The 15,720-nt window shown below is 48.3% G+C and overlaps 1 protein-coding gene across 5 annotated transcripts in view; it reads left to right on the top strand.

The window, feature by feature from the left end:
- The first annotated feature begins 2 nt into the window (after positions 1-2).
- The window catches only part of OSBP2 (oxysterol binding protein 2), a 137,794-nt gene continuing 122,076 nt past the window's right edge, over positions 3-15,720 (top strand). Inside the window, exon 1 of one of the 5 annotated variants that reach the window (XM_073222540.1) lies at positions 3-130. Coding sequence is in view for 4 of the 5 variants with exons in the window: in XM_036993377.2 (XP_036849272.2) it covers positions 663-1,324 (662 nt within the window). In the remaining variant the exon portion in view is untranslated. Of the gene's footprint in view, positions 131-604; positions 1,325-15,720 lie in introns of those variants that run through there. The other 4 variants (XM_036993377.2, XM_036993376.2, XM_036993374.2 and 1 more) reach the window with 4 other exon arrangements.

Below are 15,720 nucleotides of genomic sequence, written 5' to 3' on the forward strand. Positions count from 1 at the left end.
ACGCTGAACCATGTGGCCATTTGCAGCGAAGTGTCCTGGCATGTACCAGAGGCCAGCTCACCCAGGAGGTGGAGGCGGCGGTGGCTTAGGGCCATACAGCCGGGTCGCCGCAGGCAGAACCCACAGACAGGTAATGGCGGTGGGCAGCCTTCTTAACTTTGAGCGTCATCTGGCTGGGCCTCTCGTTGCGGCGCATGTTGTGGTTTCTGAGCGCTGGGGCACTTGCTTCCTCCACACCCATCCCGCTTTCCTGGCTTCCGAGGAGCCAACCCATCCCCGACGGGAGCGTCGGCGCTAGGGGCCGGCGGGCTCCGCATTCAGCATTGTTCCCCCAGCGCCTGGCACGGCCTGGGGCGCAGGCAGGGATGGTGGCTTGAAGCGTGCCGTCCCTTCCGCGCCGCCCGCCCTCCAAGCTCTGGCCCCACAGGTGTTTCCAGGGGCCTTCCGAGGGCCAGACCCAGAGTCGAGCGTTGGCGACAAGAGTGGGACCGGGATCCAAGCCCCGCCGGCTGCGCACGGGGAGGCTCGGGCCGCGCCGGGCAATGCGTGCGTCCCCGCCTCGCGCCGCACGCTCGGGACGGCGGCCCCGCCGCGGCCCCGCCCCGGCCCCCGCCTGCCGCCTCCCCTCCCCCGGCTCCGGCGCGCTCTCGCCGGCCGGCTCCATGGGTAAAGCGGCCGCTCCGTGCCGCGGCGGGGGCTGCGGCGGCCGCTCCCGCGGGCTCTCGTCGCTGTTCGCGGTTGTCCCCTGCCTGTCCTGCCACACGGCGGCGCCGAGCATGAGCTCCTTCGGGCCCGGCTCCGCGCCGGAGCCCAAGCCTCAGCGCAAGCCGCTGCCCCAGCCCGCGGCGAAGCCGGTGTCAGAACAGGTGTCGGAGCCGGTTTCCGAGCCGCCGCCAAGATTGGAGACTGAGTCCGAGAAGACATCTGAATCAAGGCCGGCGTCCACAGGAGCAGTGGAACTGCTGCCGGGGTTGGGGACGGCGTCAGCGCCCGGGGAAGAGTTGGGCTCAGGTGGAGGTGCCGGGCTCCTCACCAAGGCCTCATCAGAGCTACCGGCGCTGGAGCCAGTGGTGGGGAACTTGCCCTTAACCAAATCCGACTCAGGGTCGCCGCCAGCGTCAAAGACCCCGTCTCTTCTGCGACCTGGACAGGGGAGGACACCTCTTGGGGTTCCAATGTCAGGGTCTGGTGTGACCTCCACTGTCCCGATTGCCTTACTACCTCTGGACAGCTTCAAGGGCTGGCTCCTCAAGTGGACCAACTACCTGAAGGGTTACCAGCGCCGCTGGTTCGTGCTCAGCAACGGCCTGCTGTCTTACTACAGGTATGAAAGTGCAGGGTGGGGAGGTGGGGTAACTGCATCCAAGGTTGGAGGGTGGTGATGCTGCCCTGACGGTGAACAGAGGGCATCCAGGGTTGGAGGACACTGCTACTAGCCTAAGGATGTTTGGGAACATGCACTCTAGCAGGAGAAATAGTACCAATGGACTACCCCCAAGGGCTGGGGCTCTCACCTCTGGCAGGGGAGTCCCCTGTGGACATGACCTCTGGCAAGCTTGAGTTTAGGGAGTGAGCAGAGATGTGGAGTGAGGGAGTGATGTGGGGCTTCAGGGCCCCTTTGGTCTTGGTAGCTGTGAAGACCAGAGCAGCTAGCCAGAGTCAGCTGATCCAGGAACTTTCTGGTTCAGCAGCTAAGATCATTGTGTCAGGGATTGAGGGGGACCAGTTACTTGGGACCTGCTGTGGGGAGGACTGTCTGTTCCCTCAGTTGGCTGCTCAGTTTATTTCCCACCTGTCCTAATGCCTGCTGGTTCACAGATGGGTGAGACACAGCTCCTGTGCTTTAGGAGCCCATCTGGGCATTCTTTGGAGAATCAGGAAGCGTCACCTTCCTTATTCCAGCAGCAGCATGGGATTCAAAATTGAAGTCCAGTGATGAGATAGCTAGTACTGTCTGCCCACTGAAATGGCTGAAGGGGGAAAGATGCTGAAAGCGTTCTCTCCTTTCTTAATGGCTGTTGCCTCGGTGTGTTTTCTGGGGATGGTTGGTTTAAACTTTGGGATAGCAGATTGCTCTATCCCATTGGTTCTCAAACCTGAGGCGCATCAGAATTCCCTGAAGAGCTTGTTGAAACACAAAATGCTGGGTCCTTCTCTGAGTTTCTGATGCTATGGGTCTAGGAGGAGCCTGAGATTTGCCATTTCTAACAAGTCCCAGGTGATGCTCCTCTGGACCACAGTCTGGGAGCCACGGCTCTCTTCGTTGCAGACAGGAGGGCCCTGCCTTACTGTTGCTGACACTCAGGTCACCTTGCTCACTTCACTCGGCCAGGCAGTACCCCTCCAAGTCACCCACCAGAGGGTTGATGTAGTCCTTTCTAGCCTTTTTGGGATGTAGCTTCTAGAGGATGGTTGAGTCTGTGATACCCCTGAGAATTTGGGAGCTCCACTGAACTTAAGTGATGGCTCCCACTCCAAAATGGGGTCACCATCTTTAATTTCTGTCAAGGCAGAAAGCTGATGTGTTTCTAATGCACCCTTCTCATGTGGTGTCTTGGTGCCCTTTGACCCACTCAGCTGTGCCATAAGGTCACACAGAACATGGTGTTCTTAGAGTTAGGTGACTGAGCAAAAAGAGATCCTTTTCCAAAGGGTGTTTTTTATCCCATTTACCACACTCTATCAGGTATGTAAGCATTTCACCAAAACATTCAATATTGGGGTTCATCAGTGATCTGCTGTAAAGAAGTATCACTGTGTTATTTAAAGGCAAAGGATGTTAACAGTGCCTGTCAGCTGTGGACCATATGTGCTGTTTTATGTTACATTCATTTATTTCATCCTCACACTCACACTGTGAGGCGGATTCCAGGATTATCCTGTTGTACAAATGAGCAGTTTTGAGGTTGATAGAGGGACGTGTCTTGTCAGAAGTCACCAGCCCTATAGGCCATGGAGAGAGAGGCTGACTCGGGCTTTTTGTACTCCACAGTGTGTGCCTGTCCCAGATGTGTGTCCTCAGGCCCACCCACTCATCCTTGAGATAACATTTCTGAGCCATCTGTATTGTACCAGGCACTACTAACCTGTGCAGTCAAGGTAATGTTGTGGAGTATTGGGTCCCACAGCAGCAGGAAGACCTCATTCTAGTAGAAGTAAAACCTAACCTCATGCGTTTTTCTGTTGTTTGTTGTTTTATTTTAATTGGAAGAGCAAAGGTATCCCATCTTCATAGTTTTAAAATAACTATGTATAGACAGTTGACATTTCAAAGTTATCTCAAATGTGCAGATGGTCTGGGTAACTAAGAAAAATTCTTATTGCTTGTTGATAAGGTTATGGGAACAAATACTGGTTTGGGGGACAGGGAGTGGAAACAAGCTTCTTGTGTGTGCACTTGGCACGATCCAACTCTGTAGTTTTGTTTTTGCACATTTTAGATTCCAGGTGGGCAGAGTAGTTGCTTGACTCACCTGGGTGGAATGAATGATTCCTAGCATCTGTAGCCCTGTGCTCTCGTGTAATCCCCACGTGAGGCCAGCCATGCAGATGGCCTTATTCCCATTTTTTGGAAGGTAAACTGAGGCCAAATGAGCTTCAGTGGCTTACCCAGAGGCTTCTTGGCTGTGACTCACGCCACTGGAGCTGAGTAAGTCTCCATGTGCATAAAAGCCTGAGACGGAGCCCAATTGCCATTCTTCCCATGTACCCCACCCAGTTCTGCCTTCTGGAAAACATTTTGGTCTGCCCCTCCTTGTGCCTCTCAGCACTTCAGATGTTTGACTCTGCTCTCCTGTCCCTTCTTCCGACCTGAATCCCACTTTCTAGACCAGACATGGCCATCCTGCCTGCTGGGGTCAAGGACTGAGTTGCCTCCAGGCCTGTTGCTCATGATCCTGACAGCAGCAGGGTGGTAACCCAGGAATCTGTCTGTGCCCAGTGCTGTACATGTGTGTTATCTCTTGCCACACTCCCCAGGTCCCCAGCTCTCAGTAGTTCTCTGGGTGTATGTGGCTGGAATAGAGGTGTCTGTAAGCTGAAAACAGAATGAAAGAATTTTGTTCATGATCTTTCCTTAGGGGCCAGGTAGACTCAGGTTTACCTGCTGGGGTGATGTGGCTGGTGGAGAAGGAATCGAGGTCATTTCTCTTTCTAGCTACCCTTTTGGAAAGACCACTTTCTAAGTTTCTTTTTACTAAATGAAGCCCGGTGTTTGGAGAAGATGTGGGCACAAATTCCTCATGCTCCCTTGCCCATCTCATCCTCCAGCCTGCCCCCGTCCAGGAAAAGCAGCATCCCAAATCCTGCTCACCATCCCCTTTCTTACATTTTTATTTAGTTTTATCTCATCTACATGCAATTGAAAAGCCATATAATTCTTTTCAATTATTTTAAAGTTTATGAAAAATGTTCTTGTACAGATATGATTTTTGACTGCTTTATAATAGGATGTGAGTATACCACTTTTATTTATGCATTTTTCTCTTGATGGATGACTATGAAAATTCTCATACATGTGCAGAAGTTCCTCTTGGGTGAAATCATTGGGTGGTACAAAACATGACTGTTCACCTTACATAATGCCAAACTGTTTTCCAAAGCAATTGTACCAATTTGTACTCCCACCAGCAATTAATGAGATTTTGTTGAGCTATATCCTTTGCAACACTTGGTATTGTCAGTAATGACGTTGCCAATTGAATGGGTATATTATGGTATACTGTAGTCCTGACCTGCATTTCAATCCCCATTATTTTTACCTTAACAGAAAATCAGTGGAAGTTTGGATAGAATTTCTCCACTAAATGTGGCTTCCTTGGGTACTTCTGCTCAGGATTTTGCTTGAGAAGCTCATTTGATCACTTGACCTTATTCTAAGGAAGAAAATACTTAGTGTCAACACCTGAGCTTAATAACATTCATATTATCAGGAATAAAAAGATGATCTTTGTCAAAATATTGTCACATGCAGAAAGAATTTCTGGGAAGTTAGGGTAATTGGTCGCAGGTTTTTACTTCTTTCCAACAATGTGATAGGAATATAAATAAATATAGCAAAGTTCTTGGACTCTTAATCACATGTCTATTGGATACCCACAAAATAATATAGTTTTGTGCTCAGTTTTTGGTTGTTGTTTGGTTATTAGTTCCCACCTTAAAAATTTCATCTCCAGTTCTTATCCCATAGGGAACATGTAACTACATGAAATTAGGGAAAAATCCATAGATGATATAGAATTTTCAAAGGTATTGGCTTCAGCAAGTCCTTATAGAGACAGAGTTCCAAACATAAGCTTTTTGCCATTAATGACAAAGTTGATTTGCTTAAGCAAAATTCTGTTTTATTGTATACCAGTTGCCTGTTTGGTGACATAAATGTCATTTTTTCCTAGGAAACGATTTCAAATAGAAGCATGTGTTTTATTTACTGTGCAGACTGATCTATGGGTAGGAATGGCTAAGCCAATTAGCAAGGAAGCCTTCAAAGAAATTAGTCTGGGTTTATAAGTAAGAAGGCTGCAGTCAAGTGAAAGTAAATTTTGAAAGTCTTCTGACTAAGGAAGACCACCGAACGTTTGGTGAGCTGGCCCCATTTTGGCATAGTGGACAGGTGACAGAAGATGGCATACTAAGACAGCTTTGCTTCGGTAGTACTCATTCCTCCACTGAGGCCCACTCTCAAAGCAAAGTCTCATGGATACCGGGTGCCAGGAAATGCTACTGTTTTCGGTGTTAGTTTAGGTAACACTCAGAGGACGGAGATGGAAAAGACTACACAGTTGTAGAGTGTCCCTGAAAATTGTGAAGTTGAGAGTACAAGGCTGCAGGTTAAGCCACCGGGTCCTTAGCAGGTGCCTTATCAGGTTGGATTCAGCTTTAATTGGAAAGAGCATTCAGTGTTTCATACTGTGAGACTGGTGGGAAGCTGAAAAGGGACGCACAGGTTGATGACCTGTAAACATTTGTTTGCAGTATAGTTTCTTAACATTTACCACAAGGGTGTTGCGAAGAGGTCATGAGTTGATGAGCAACATGTTTTGGAGGAACACAAGCCACGCTGATGTTCTTAGTGAGGTCTAGTGACACAAATTGTGATTTCCTCCACAAAACCTCCTCCTCCCTCTTTTCCTCTTTCCATGAATAGCTGGAACCCTCTGAGTCATGCTGACAGTCTCCCCCACCCTTCTCCCACCCCAGAGAGAATTGCTGAGCCCGGTGTGTCTCTGCTCCGGTCCCTCCTCTTCATTCCTAGGGCCCCGTCATGGTGCAGGTCTGCCCTTTGCTTAGCTGGTATTTTAATTTCCAGCCTTTGCCCTGGACAGTGCGCCCCGTTGTCGTGCTAGCTCCCCGCCCCAGCGGCCCTGGGTTTGTCTGTCTTCCCCAGGATTCTCTTTCAGCCGTTCCACCCGCTCTGTTAGCTCCCTGCTTTGGATTTTCCATCTGAAATTCCCACAGGCCCCTGACTGATCCCAGGACCATGCCTCAAGCCTCTGGGAGTTAACAGGGGGTATATTTGGGCATTTCTGTATTCTGCACAGAGCTGAGCATGGCGCTTTGCCGCCGATATGCTCACAGGTGCCTGTTTAGTCTGAAGGGATGTGGGAGTGAATGAATGAATGAGAATTGCCTGTAATTTTGTGAGATTTCAGGAAGGCCAGTATATTAGTGTCAAACTTGGATTTTTCTTAATTTGTTTTCAATTTCAAAAATTTGTTTTCTGAAATAAGATTGGGAAGTTGAATTGGAGATTGCCAGCTTAAGCCAGGACTGCTAGAACAGTAATAGTTATGAAATGCAGGTTATCTGGACTTTTTTTGGTTGGCAGATGTGAATGCATTGAAATAGGCTCCTAGGTCAACCAATCTATTTTTGTGGTCCTCATTTGTAGATCCACAGGGTTTAAGTGTCTGTGCATATGGTCAGTGTATGCTTAAGATGATTTGTCACTTTATAAGGTGTAGCAGTGCCTGGAGGATTGCAGAGCACAGATAAAGCTTTTAAAAGAGATTTTCATGATGTTACAGCTCCTTCAACTAGTTTTGTGTGTGCCTGAGTTGTGCAAGAACCTTTGGGAAGCAGGCCATGGATCAGAGGTGAGGCCTCCACCCTAAAATGTTAGATCCAATCAAATAAGAGGGTCTTACAGATGTGGGGTTGTCTGCAGGTATCAGAGTGATTTCGAGTTCACAGCTGCAGTGAGGAGCACAGGCCTTGCTACATGTCACGTGGCAGAAGAAGGTGGGGCTTATGGTCAGCCTGGACTCAGCCTGTGCAGGGTGGCCACCCACCTCACATCGTGGAGGCTCCTCACCAGGGGCCTGTGTCAGTTTGGACGGCACTTTAGAAAGACTCATAGGACTGGGCATAGGACTGGGCATGGACTTGTGTTCCCAGCTGTGCTTTATTACAGTGACAGGAGGCAAAGCACAGTCAGCAAAAGGAAGAAGGGCACAGGGCAGCGAAGTCTGGAGAAACTGGGCGCACACTTAACAGATGTCCTTTCCCAGTTCCTCCGGCACTGAGTCGTGACGACACCTGTGCAATGCTGCCGACCAGAGAAGCTCCTTAGGGCCTCAGTGCCCACGCTTTTTACCCTCTGCCTGGTGCGTATCCAAAGTCCAGACTTCCAGAAGGAAAGCATCAGCATGAACTGCATTGCTTGTACAAGTAATTCAGGCACGGCGAGCATCTTTTCCCGTTAGGGAACTTGGGGAGCCCTCCCCAAATCCAGACTCCCAGATGCCAGCCAAAAGAAAACCTTGGATTCAGGCCTTTCAAAGGATGGGCAGTCTCAGGCCTGCTGTATTAATTCTTCCCTGCACAGGTCTGACCTCTTCCTCCTTGAGGACTTCAGTGATGTCAGTCAGGGTGAGGGCCAACACTCACTCTCATTCAAGGAGAGTGCTTACACTTGGCTTTGAATGGCACAGTGGCTTCTTTTCTCCTGTGAGAGAAAGTGCATGCCAGTCTTGCGGAGTGTCTAACACACTGCTGCTCTGTGTGCTGAGGGCTTTCTCTGTGGAGCCTCTGGCCACGTGGTGGCCCTTAATTGCTTCATAGACACTTTTCTGTTCTAGGCCTTCCCAGAGGCTCTTTGGTGGCTTGGACTTTGCATACGACTAGGGTACCCTTGCCACATGGACCTCTTTCCTCCAAAGGTATTTCTGTGACATTGGTAGAATGTCTGGTATGAGTTCTTCAGCTGCCACTGACTCTTATCCCTTCTTCAGAGAAGGTCTGTGAATCCAGACTGGGGCCTGTGGAGCAGTGTGGAATGTTTGCGACAGGAAGCATGCAGCAGCTTTGGTTGTATCATTTTTGAGGGTCAACAATTTACAAGGCAGTGTGGGAGCAGACATGTACCATTGTCAAACCACTGGGTGGAGGAGGAAGAGGAGGGAAGTCTGTATCTCTCCTGGCCATTCAAGAAGGGCCAGCATGTTCGGCACAGTGCCACGGGAGAGCACCCCGAGAGCTGGGTATTCAAGCACGCAGCTTTCATGCCTCCTACAGTCTTCTGGGGTGTAGTTGGCAAACTGTGTCAGTAAAGGAAGGACGTACCTGTGAAAGGGTATGGGGTTCCTTAAACCAAGATCAGTATCTGCTTGTTCTAAGGGGAGGAGAAATACAGAGGAAATGGGCCTGTTTCCTGGACCACTAGACTGGATACTGACATGTGGAGAGGAGGAGACAGTAAGAAACACACTGAACAAAACTGAAATTGGCAGCTCAATGTGTGGTGAATCACATACCAGGTGTCACCACAGAGAGATGTGGCTTTAAGAGGCTCCTTTCATAATCATACACATGAAGCAAAACTGTCAGTGTGTTTTGGGTAATGCTAGGTGCTGCATGTTTTTTTCTTTCATGTGCAACTCTTTCCCACATGTTTCATTTTTAAGAGTTCTCAGCATTCTGGTCACTTAGCTTCACTCCTCTTGGCCTCATCACACACTCAGCCCGAGCTCTGTACATTGAATACTGATTCAGCAGTCTTCACTCACGCCATTTGATCTGTGTTGTTGGGCCGTTGCCTACACCAAGGAGAGAGCAGATGGCATTTCTAGACTCTCATAGGGAAACTGCCAGATTTTGTGTTGTCCTTTGAAGCAGCAGTCTGTGCCGTCATCCTAAAATATGGTGCGTGTCTTCCCTGGGCTCATCACTCCCTGCCCTTCCCAGCCAGATCCCCCTTCCCCTCTTATTCCCCTGGCCTTGACCTTTCTTCTCCCCAGCTTGCCTGTTCCCTCTCTGCAAACCACATGCCTTTCATCCTCCCCTCCAGATCTCTGCACCTGCCATCCCCTCAGCCGGGAGAGCCCCTTCACATTGCCGCAGACATCCTAGCCAGGCAGTCTTAATCTGGGTCATCTCAGCATGTACCTGTCTGGATTCCCCTGCAGTAAGCTGGGCTGGTGAACCATCCTTCTGATTCCCTTTTGTATATGATGTCATTTGGCCATACATCCCTGTTATTGGGATGTTGGTCTGTCTCCCCACCAGAGCATGGGGCCGTATCTTCTCACTGTAGTGTTCCCTGGGCTGCTGGGAATGGTGCCTTATACTTGGTAGATTTTCAAATTTCAGTGAAAAAAATTTTTAATAGAAGACACACTTTGTAATTTTTTTGTATCATTAATATACAATTACATGAGCAACATTGTGGTTACTGGATTCCTCCCATCATCAAGTCCCCACCACATACCCTATTAGAGTCACTGTCCATCAGCGTAGTAAGATGCTATAGAGTTACTACTTGTTTTCTCTGTGCTCTACTGCCTTCCCCATGCCCCCCCCACTACATTATGTGTGCTAATAGTAATGCCCCTTTTCCCCCTTATCCCTCACTTCCTACCCCCACCCCACCACTCCCTGAGTCCTTTTCCCTTTGGTAACTGTTAGTCCATTCTTGGGTTCTGTGAGTCTGCTCCTGTTTTGTTCCTTCAGTTTTTTCTTTGTTCTTATGCTCCACAGATGAGTGAAATCATTTGGTACTTGTCTTTCTCCACCTGGCTTATTTCACTGAGCATAATACCCTCTGGCTCCATCCATGTTGTTGCAAGTGGTAGGATTTGTTTTCTTCCTATGGCTGAATAATATTCCACTGTGTATATGTACCACATCTTCTTTACCCATTCATCTACTGATGGACACTTAGATTGCTTCCATTTCTTGGCTATTATAAATAGTGCTGTGATAGACAGAGGGGTGCAGATGTCTTTTTCAAACTGGGCTTCTGCATTCTTAGGGTAAATTCCTAGAAGTGGAATTCCTGGATCAAATGGTATTTCAATTTTTAGTTTTTTGAGGAACCTCCATACTGCTTTCCACAATAGTTGAACTAGTTTACATTCCCACCAGCAGAGTGGGAGGGTTCTCCTTTCTCCATATCCCCGCCAGCATTTGTTGTTCCTAGTCTTTTCTATGTTGGCCATCCTAACTGGTGTGAGGTGATATCTCATTGTGGTTTTAATTTGCATTTCCCTGTTAATTAGTGATGTGGCGCATCTTTTCATGTGCCTGTTGGCCATCCATACTTTGTAATTTTAATCTTTTTCCATGTTATAAAGGTCCATTGTGCAGCCTGGACTAATGCAGTAGCCAGTGGGATTCACTGAATTGCTGAGAGTGGAGTGACCACAGCGGTTACACAGAGTTCAGCTTTTCACTTCCTTTTCTGTGGCTTATCATGAGCCAAGAATATGTGATGGTATCGAGAGCTCATTGTATTCATTTAAGAACTCTTTGTGATGACGAATCTTAGGCATATATGAGTAGACAATAGTAGAACAGGCCCCTTGAACCCCTTCCCAGTCTCAGCAATTATGAACTCCCTGACCAATATTATTTCAGCTCAGCCCCCCAACCCTGTACTGTTTTGAAATGAGTCCCAGTTATCACATTTCCTCTGTAAAGGTTTCAGCATGTATCTCTAAAGGATTTTAAAGAACATATCCACAATGCCATTATTGCAACTCAAACAAATTAACAATAATTCCTTATTATCACCTATCAGTGTTCACAGTTGTAATTGTCTCAAATGTCATAAATAGTTTTTTGATATGCTTATATCAGCACCCAAATAAGGTCTAGCCATAGAATTCCGCAGCCTGATTTTTGCTGATTGTGTTCTCTTGGAATAGGTTAACACGTTCCTGTGTTCTCTGTAGTTCTTTGATTTGGTAGATGCATCTAGAAACTCGACCACATGGTGATGTGTTGTTGCATCAGGAGCTCATAATAGCTGGTGGCTTCTTAGGTTGTGATGTTAGGAGCTGATGATGGTCAGTCTTAGATTAGTCTAATACTATCACTTCTGCATTTATTAGTAGGAATATTTCTATAAAGAGAAACTTCCGCACATACACTGTTCTTTGGTTACTTAGGGGTACAGTTCATGCAGGAAAGGCAAAATAAACACTTGGTTCTTTACCTTTATTCACAATCTTTCAAAATAATGAGTGAGTTCTTATTTTTCAGTTTTCCTAAGTAGCGCTGTAATCTCATGGATACAAGCGTGCTTGCGAGGTTTCGGCCCACTGCTGCACTGCCTTAATGATGCTCATATCATCCTGCCTTGTCTTTGCTTAGTGGGGGCCTCGTCAGTTGGCTCTGGAGTCCTTTGGATGGGACCCCGATACCATCAGGGTCTGTCCTGTGTCTGGCTGGAAAAGATGTTCCAGGTTTTTTGTGTACTTGTCCCAGCCCTCGAGTCAGTTAAGGGTCCAATTTAATCCTTTTGCATGTGGATATCCAGTTTTCCCAGACCATTTATTGAAGAGGATGTCCCCATTGAGTGGTCTTGATGCCCTTGTCAAAAATCATGTGAGGGTGAAAATCAGACCCTTTTGAAAAAACACCTACACCAACTGAATATGACAACATGTCATTTTCAGGCTCCAACTGTAGCTCTGTCATCTGGTATGTGGAAAATTAAATCCAAGAAGACAGACCTCTCAGTCCCTTCTTACATCTTTAGGCATCTGTAACTAGCTATTAAGCCCCCTGCTCACAAAAACAATGATGGTGATAGCCTGTGAGAAGGTGGGTAGAGATAAAAAGCAGACACTTAGAGGTTACTGACCAGGATTGCTGACAGGTACCTGCCTCCTGACACTAGGATCTTCCATTCATTCCAAGCCTCTGTAGCCCCTGCCTACCCTCAGGACCGGCCTCATCTCTGCATCTCCAGGATCACCTGATCTTTTCTTCCACTGTCACACTCCAGTGTCAGTGGGCCCTGTGTACACCCTGACAGAGGAAGGAGGAGACGGGAGTTAGGCTTGGATCTTCAGCTCACTTGTGCTCCTGGGTCAGGCAGCTGCAAAACAAATTGCCCCAAAACTCAGAGGTTTAAAGCAATGGTGGTTTATTCTTGCCTCCATGTCTGCAGATGCCCAGGGCAGCTGTGCCTCAGCCTTCCCAGGAGCACCTAGGACACTCTGCTGTGAATGAGCAGGTTAGCAGAGTGAGTCTTCTCACTGTGCTGGCAGAAGGGTAAGAGGGTGAGCAGGGTACCAGGCACCCAGCACAAGCCTGTACCCCTCACTGTGGTCCTCGTTCTGTTGGCTGAATCAAGGCATATGGCCCCATTCAGTATTGGTGAGGTGGAAAGAGACCCACTGCCCACTCTAGTGGGTGGTCCTGTAGAGTCCCATGGCAAAAGGTGTAGACATCTAATTGTCCTTAAAGCGGGGCATTAAGATTGGGAAAAATACTTCAATCTACCCAGCCTCTAACCTTCCACCTAATAATCATACTCTTCATCTGTACAATAGGAGGGCTGTACTAGATGATCCCTGGAGTTCTTTCCAGCCCGAACTTCCTGAGAATTTGATGGAGAACCAATTGGAAGAAGTTGGGAGAGAGATGAGATATCCAAGATAATCTCTGCCTGGCACTGGGTTTGGCACATCGAGGTGCTCAGGAAATGTCTGTTGACTTAATGGCTTGGAATTCTGAGTCCACGTGCCTGGAAAAGCTGGTGGCTGACCTGGCAGAGAAAGAATGGGGGGTGCTTTGTGTGAGCCACAGGTATTTGCTGGCTTTCCTGCCCCTGGGGCCACAGCTTTGGAAGCACTTTGGCAGGGCAGTGGTGGCAGAAGCAACCAGGGGCTCACCTGTCACTCATGGATTCGGTCCAGTGACATTGGGGTTCTCTGCTGCTGAGCCCCAGGGAACAGGGCCGATGGCGAGTTCCTGTTCCCAGTCTTAGGAGCCTTGCAGGCAGACTGAGTGGGGACACCATCTTTTACTGAGTTGTTTATGTGCTCTGACAAGAAAGACACCTTTCTTGAACTTCCCATTTTGGGGTAGTGAAATTATTTTCCTGGATACAGGCACAGAGCAATTTTCTTCTTCCAATTCCTGCAGTTCTCCTAAATTTGAATTTGTTTTGCCTGTCAGTTTACTGAGTCATTGCCTTCCGGAGATGGGCTTAGAGCATTCTTAACCCCAAGCAGCTTCCCATGGTGGCTTCTCTCTTGTCTGCACTACCCGAGTGCCTCCCAACCCGCCCTGCCTTTGCAGCCCTTTGAACGTTAATGGCTTCAGGCTGCCGCCCTCCTGCCTCCCTTTCCAGGTCAGCCCCAGTTTGTACTTGGTGGCACTGTCACTTCTTTGCATGTGCAGCTGCTTGAGGGCAGGACTGGTAGCTCATGTGTCATCTGCTTCCTCCCTGAAGGCCCGACACCCAAGGAAGCGGTGTTCCGTACCCATCAGTTGACTGCACACTGCACAGGCATGTCCTTTGTGTCTAGGAAGCTGGCGAGCAGGATTCTCCAGGTCCCCTGTTAGGTTGATGGTGTGGCAGTGGGAGAATCGCTAGGTGGGAAGGGAACTTAAGTGTCATCTAGTGCACCCATCTCTCTGTTCATTGACTTCTTCCTATAGCATTTCTGCCCAGTTAGCACCAGCCTCTGAGCAAACCTCTCACAGGACAGAGAGAAACCTTTATTTCCCAGGACCATCTGGTGTTCCTTAGAGAACTCTGAATGTTAGAAAATTCTCCCTCTTTGGAGCTGACATAGGCTTCCAGGCAACATCTGTCTTCAGCGGGATGGTGTTGTATCCCACACAGCTGGGCTTATCCCTTTCATATGGCCACACTCATCATCTTCAGAGAGGCTGGCTTAATGTCCCTGTGTATGATCTGTTGCTGCATAACAAATCATCTCAAAATTTAGTGGCTTTAAACAATAAGAAACATTATCTCACAGTTTCTGTGGGTCAAGAATTCACGAGCGGGTGGTTTGTTGGGGTGATTCTGGCTTGGGATGTCTCATGAGGGTCCCACGCATCTGAAGGCTTGACTAGAGCTGGAGGCTCGGGCCCGTCCCTGGCAGAGCGGTGCTGGCTCTCGACAGGAGGCCTTGGTTCCCCACTCTGTGGATACTCCAAAGGGTTGCTTGAGTGGCCTCCTAATATGGCAGCTGGCTTCCCCCAGGGAGAGCAATCCAAGAGAGAGCAATCACGAACCACCATGTCTTTCTTTTTACCTACCCTCAAAGTCATACTCTGTCATTTCCACAATATCCTGTAAGTTACATAACTCAACCCTGCCCAGTGTGGGACCAAGGCCTCAAAACTGTGACCCTTGATTTCCTCATCTGTAAACAGCCCGTCTTGGCTCTTTGGAACAATCCCTGAAGAAATATTTGGTAAACTCTTTCATAAGTGAAAGGGATGTTTTGAATGCAAGGGTTTTGCTAATAATGAATGCTTAACTAGTGACAATCTCCGGTCTAGCCCACACTCCTGTTGAACAGGTACAGTAAAGGAAACCAGGTGTGGATGTGCCCGGGGATGAGGAAGGTATGTTCAAGGCCTCATTCAGGCATAGCAAGGCTGTGAACTGCCCTTCCAGAGTTCAGGAACCTTGTCGTGAGGAGACCCGCCTCCCTGCTGGCAGGGCCCTTCTCTTGTTCAGTCCAAATGGTGCAGGGGAGATGGGAGGTCGCATGCTCTTGGTGGACTCTGTGGGGGCCCAGGAGAGCCACTACCCTACGGAGGCCTAGACCTCATCTTATGCACTGATCTGAACGCAGTGCCTGGCCTGCCATGTTGACTGGACAAAAAATAATGAACATTCTGAGCAAGGGTGAGGTCATTTCAAACACAGCCTCTGTTTGGGGAGGCTGCACCCGCCTGTGGCATGAGGCCTTCAGTTTGCAGGCTGCTGTCATGTTTTGACAGTTTTGCTGCCATTTCTGCTTCACTTGAAGGTTGGTGGGAGTCACTTGTACACAGATTATTTCATCTAATATTCATATCAATGTCTGTAATCCTGGAGGCCATGGAGAGAACAAGCAGAATTCCTTAATAAACTACACGTTTCCCCAAATCTGGTCTGTAAGTTCCTATTGTAATCTGTGCATTTAAATTTGTCATTGGCTTTGGTGTGTTACTCAAGTGTTTCCTCTAATCCTTGGCATTTCAGTTCTTCACTCAGCCTGGTCACTGATTTTCTTTTTAAGAACCTCCTTTGCTTAGTGTAGCATTTTTCGGGGTATGTTTTAGTGCTGCTGGATTTTTAAGCTAACAGATCACTTGTAAAAGGAAGAATCTAGGTTGCTGGAACATCCTATAGATTGTGGCCGCAGCTACAGAGATTGTGTGACGATTTAGAAAAACTGTTCAAGTGTCCTGAAGTGCTCTGTGTAGGAGAATGTAGATTTACAGGCCTACCTACAACTGTGCTCAAAATAGATGCAGCCGTGT

The sequence above is a fragment of the Manis javanica genome, chromosome 15, assembly GCF_040802235.1.
Source record: "Manis javanica isolate MJ-LG chromosome 15, MJ_LKY, whole genome shotgun sequence".
Taxonomy (NCBI): domain Eukaryota; kingdom Metazoa; phylum Chordata; class Mammalia; order Pholidota; family Manidae; genus Manis; species Manis javanica.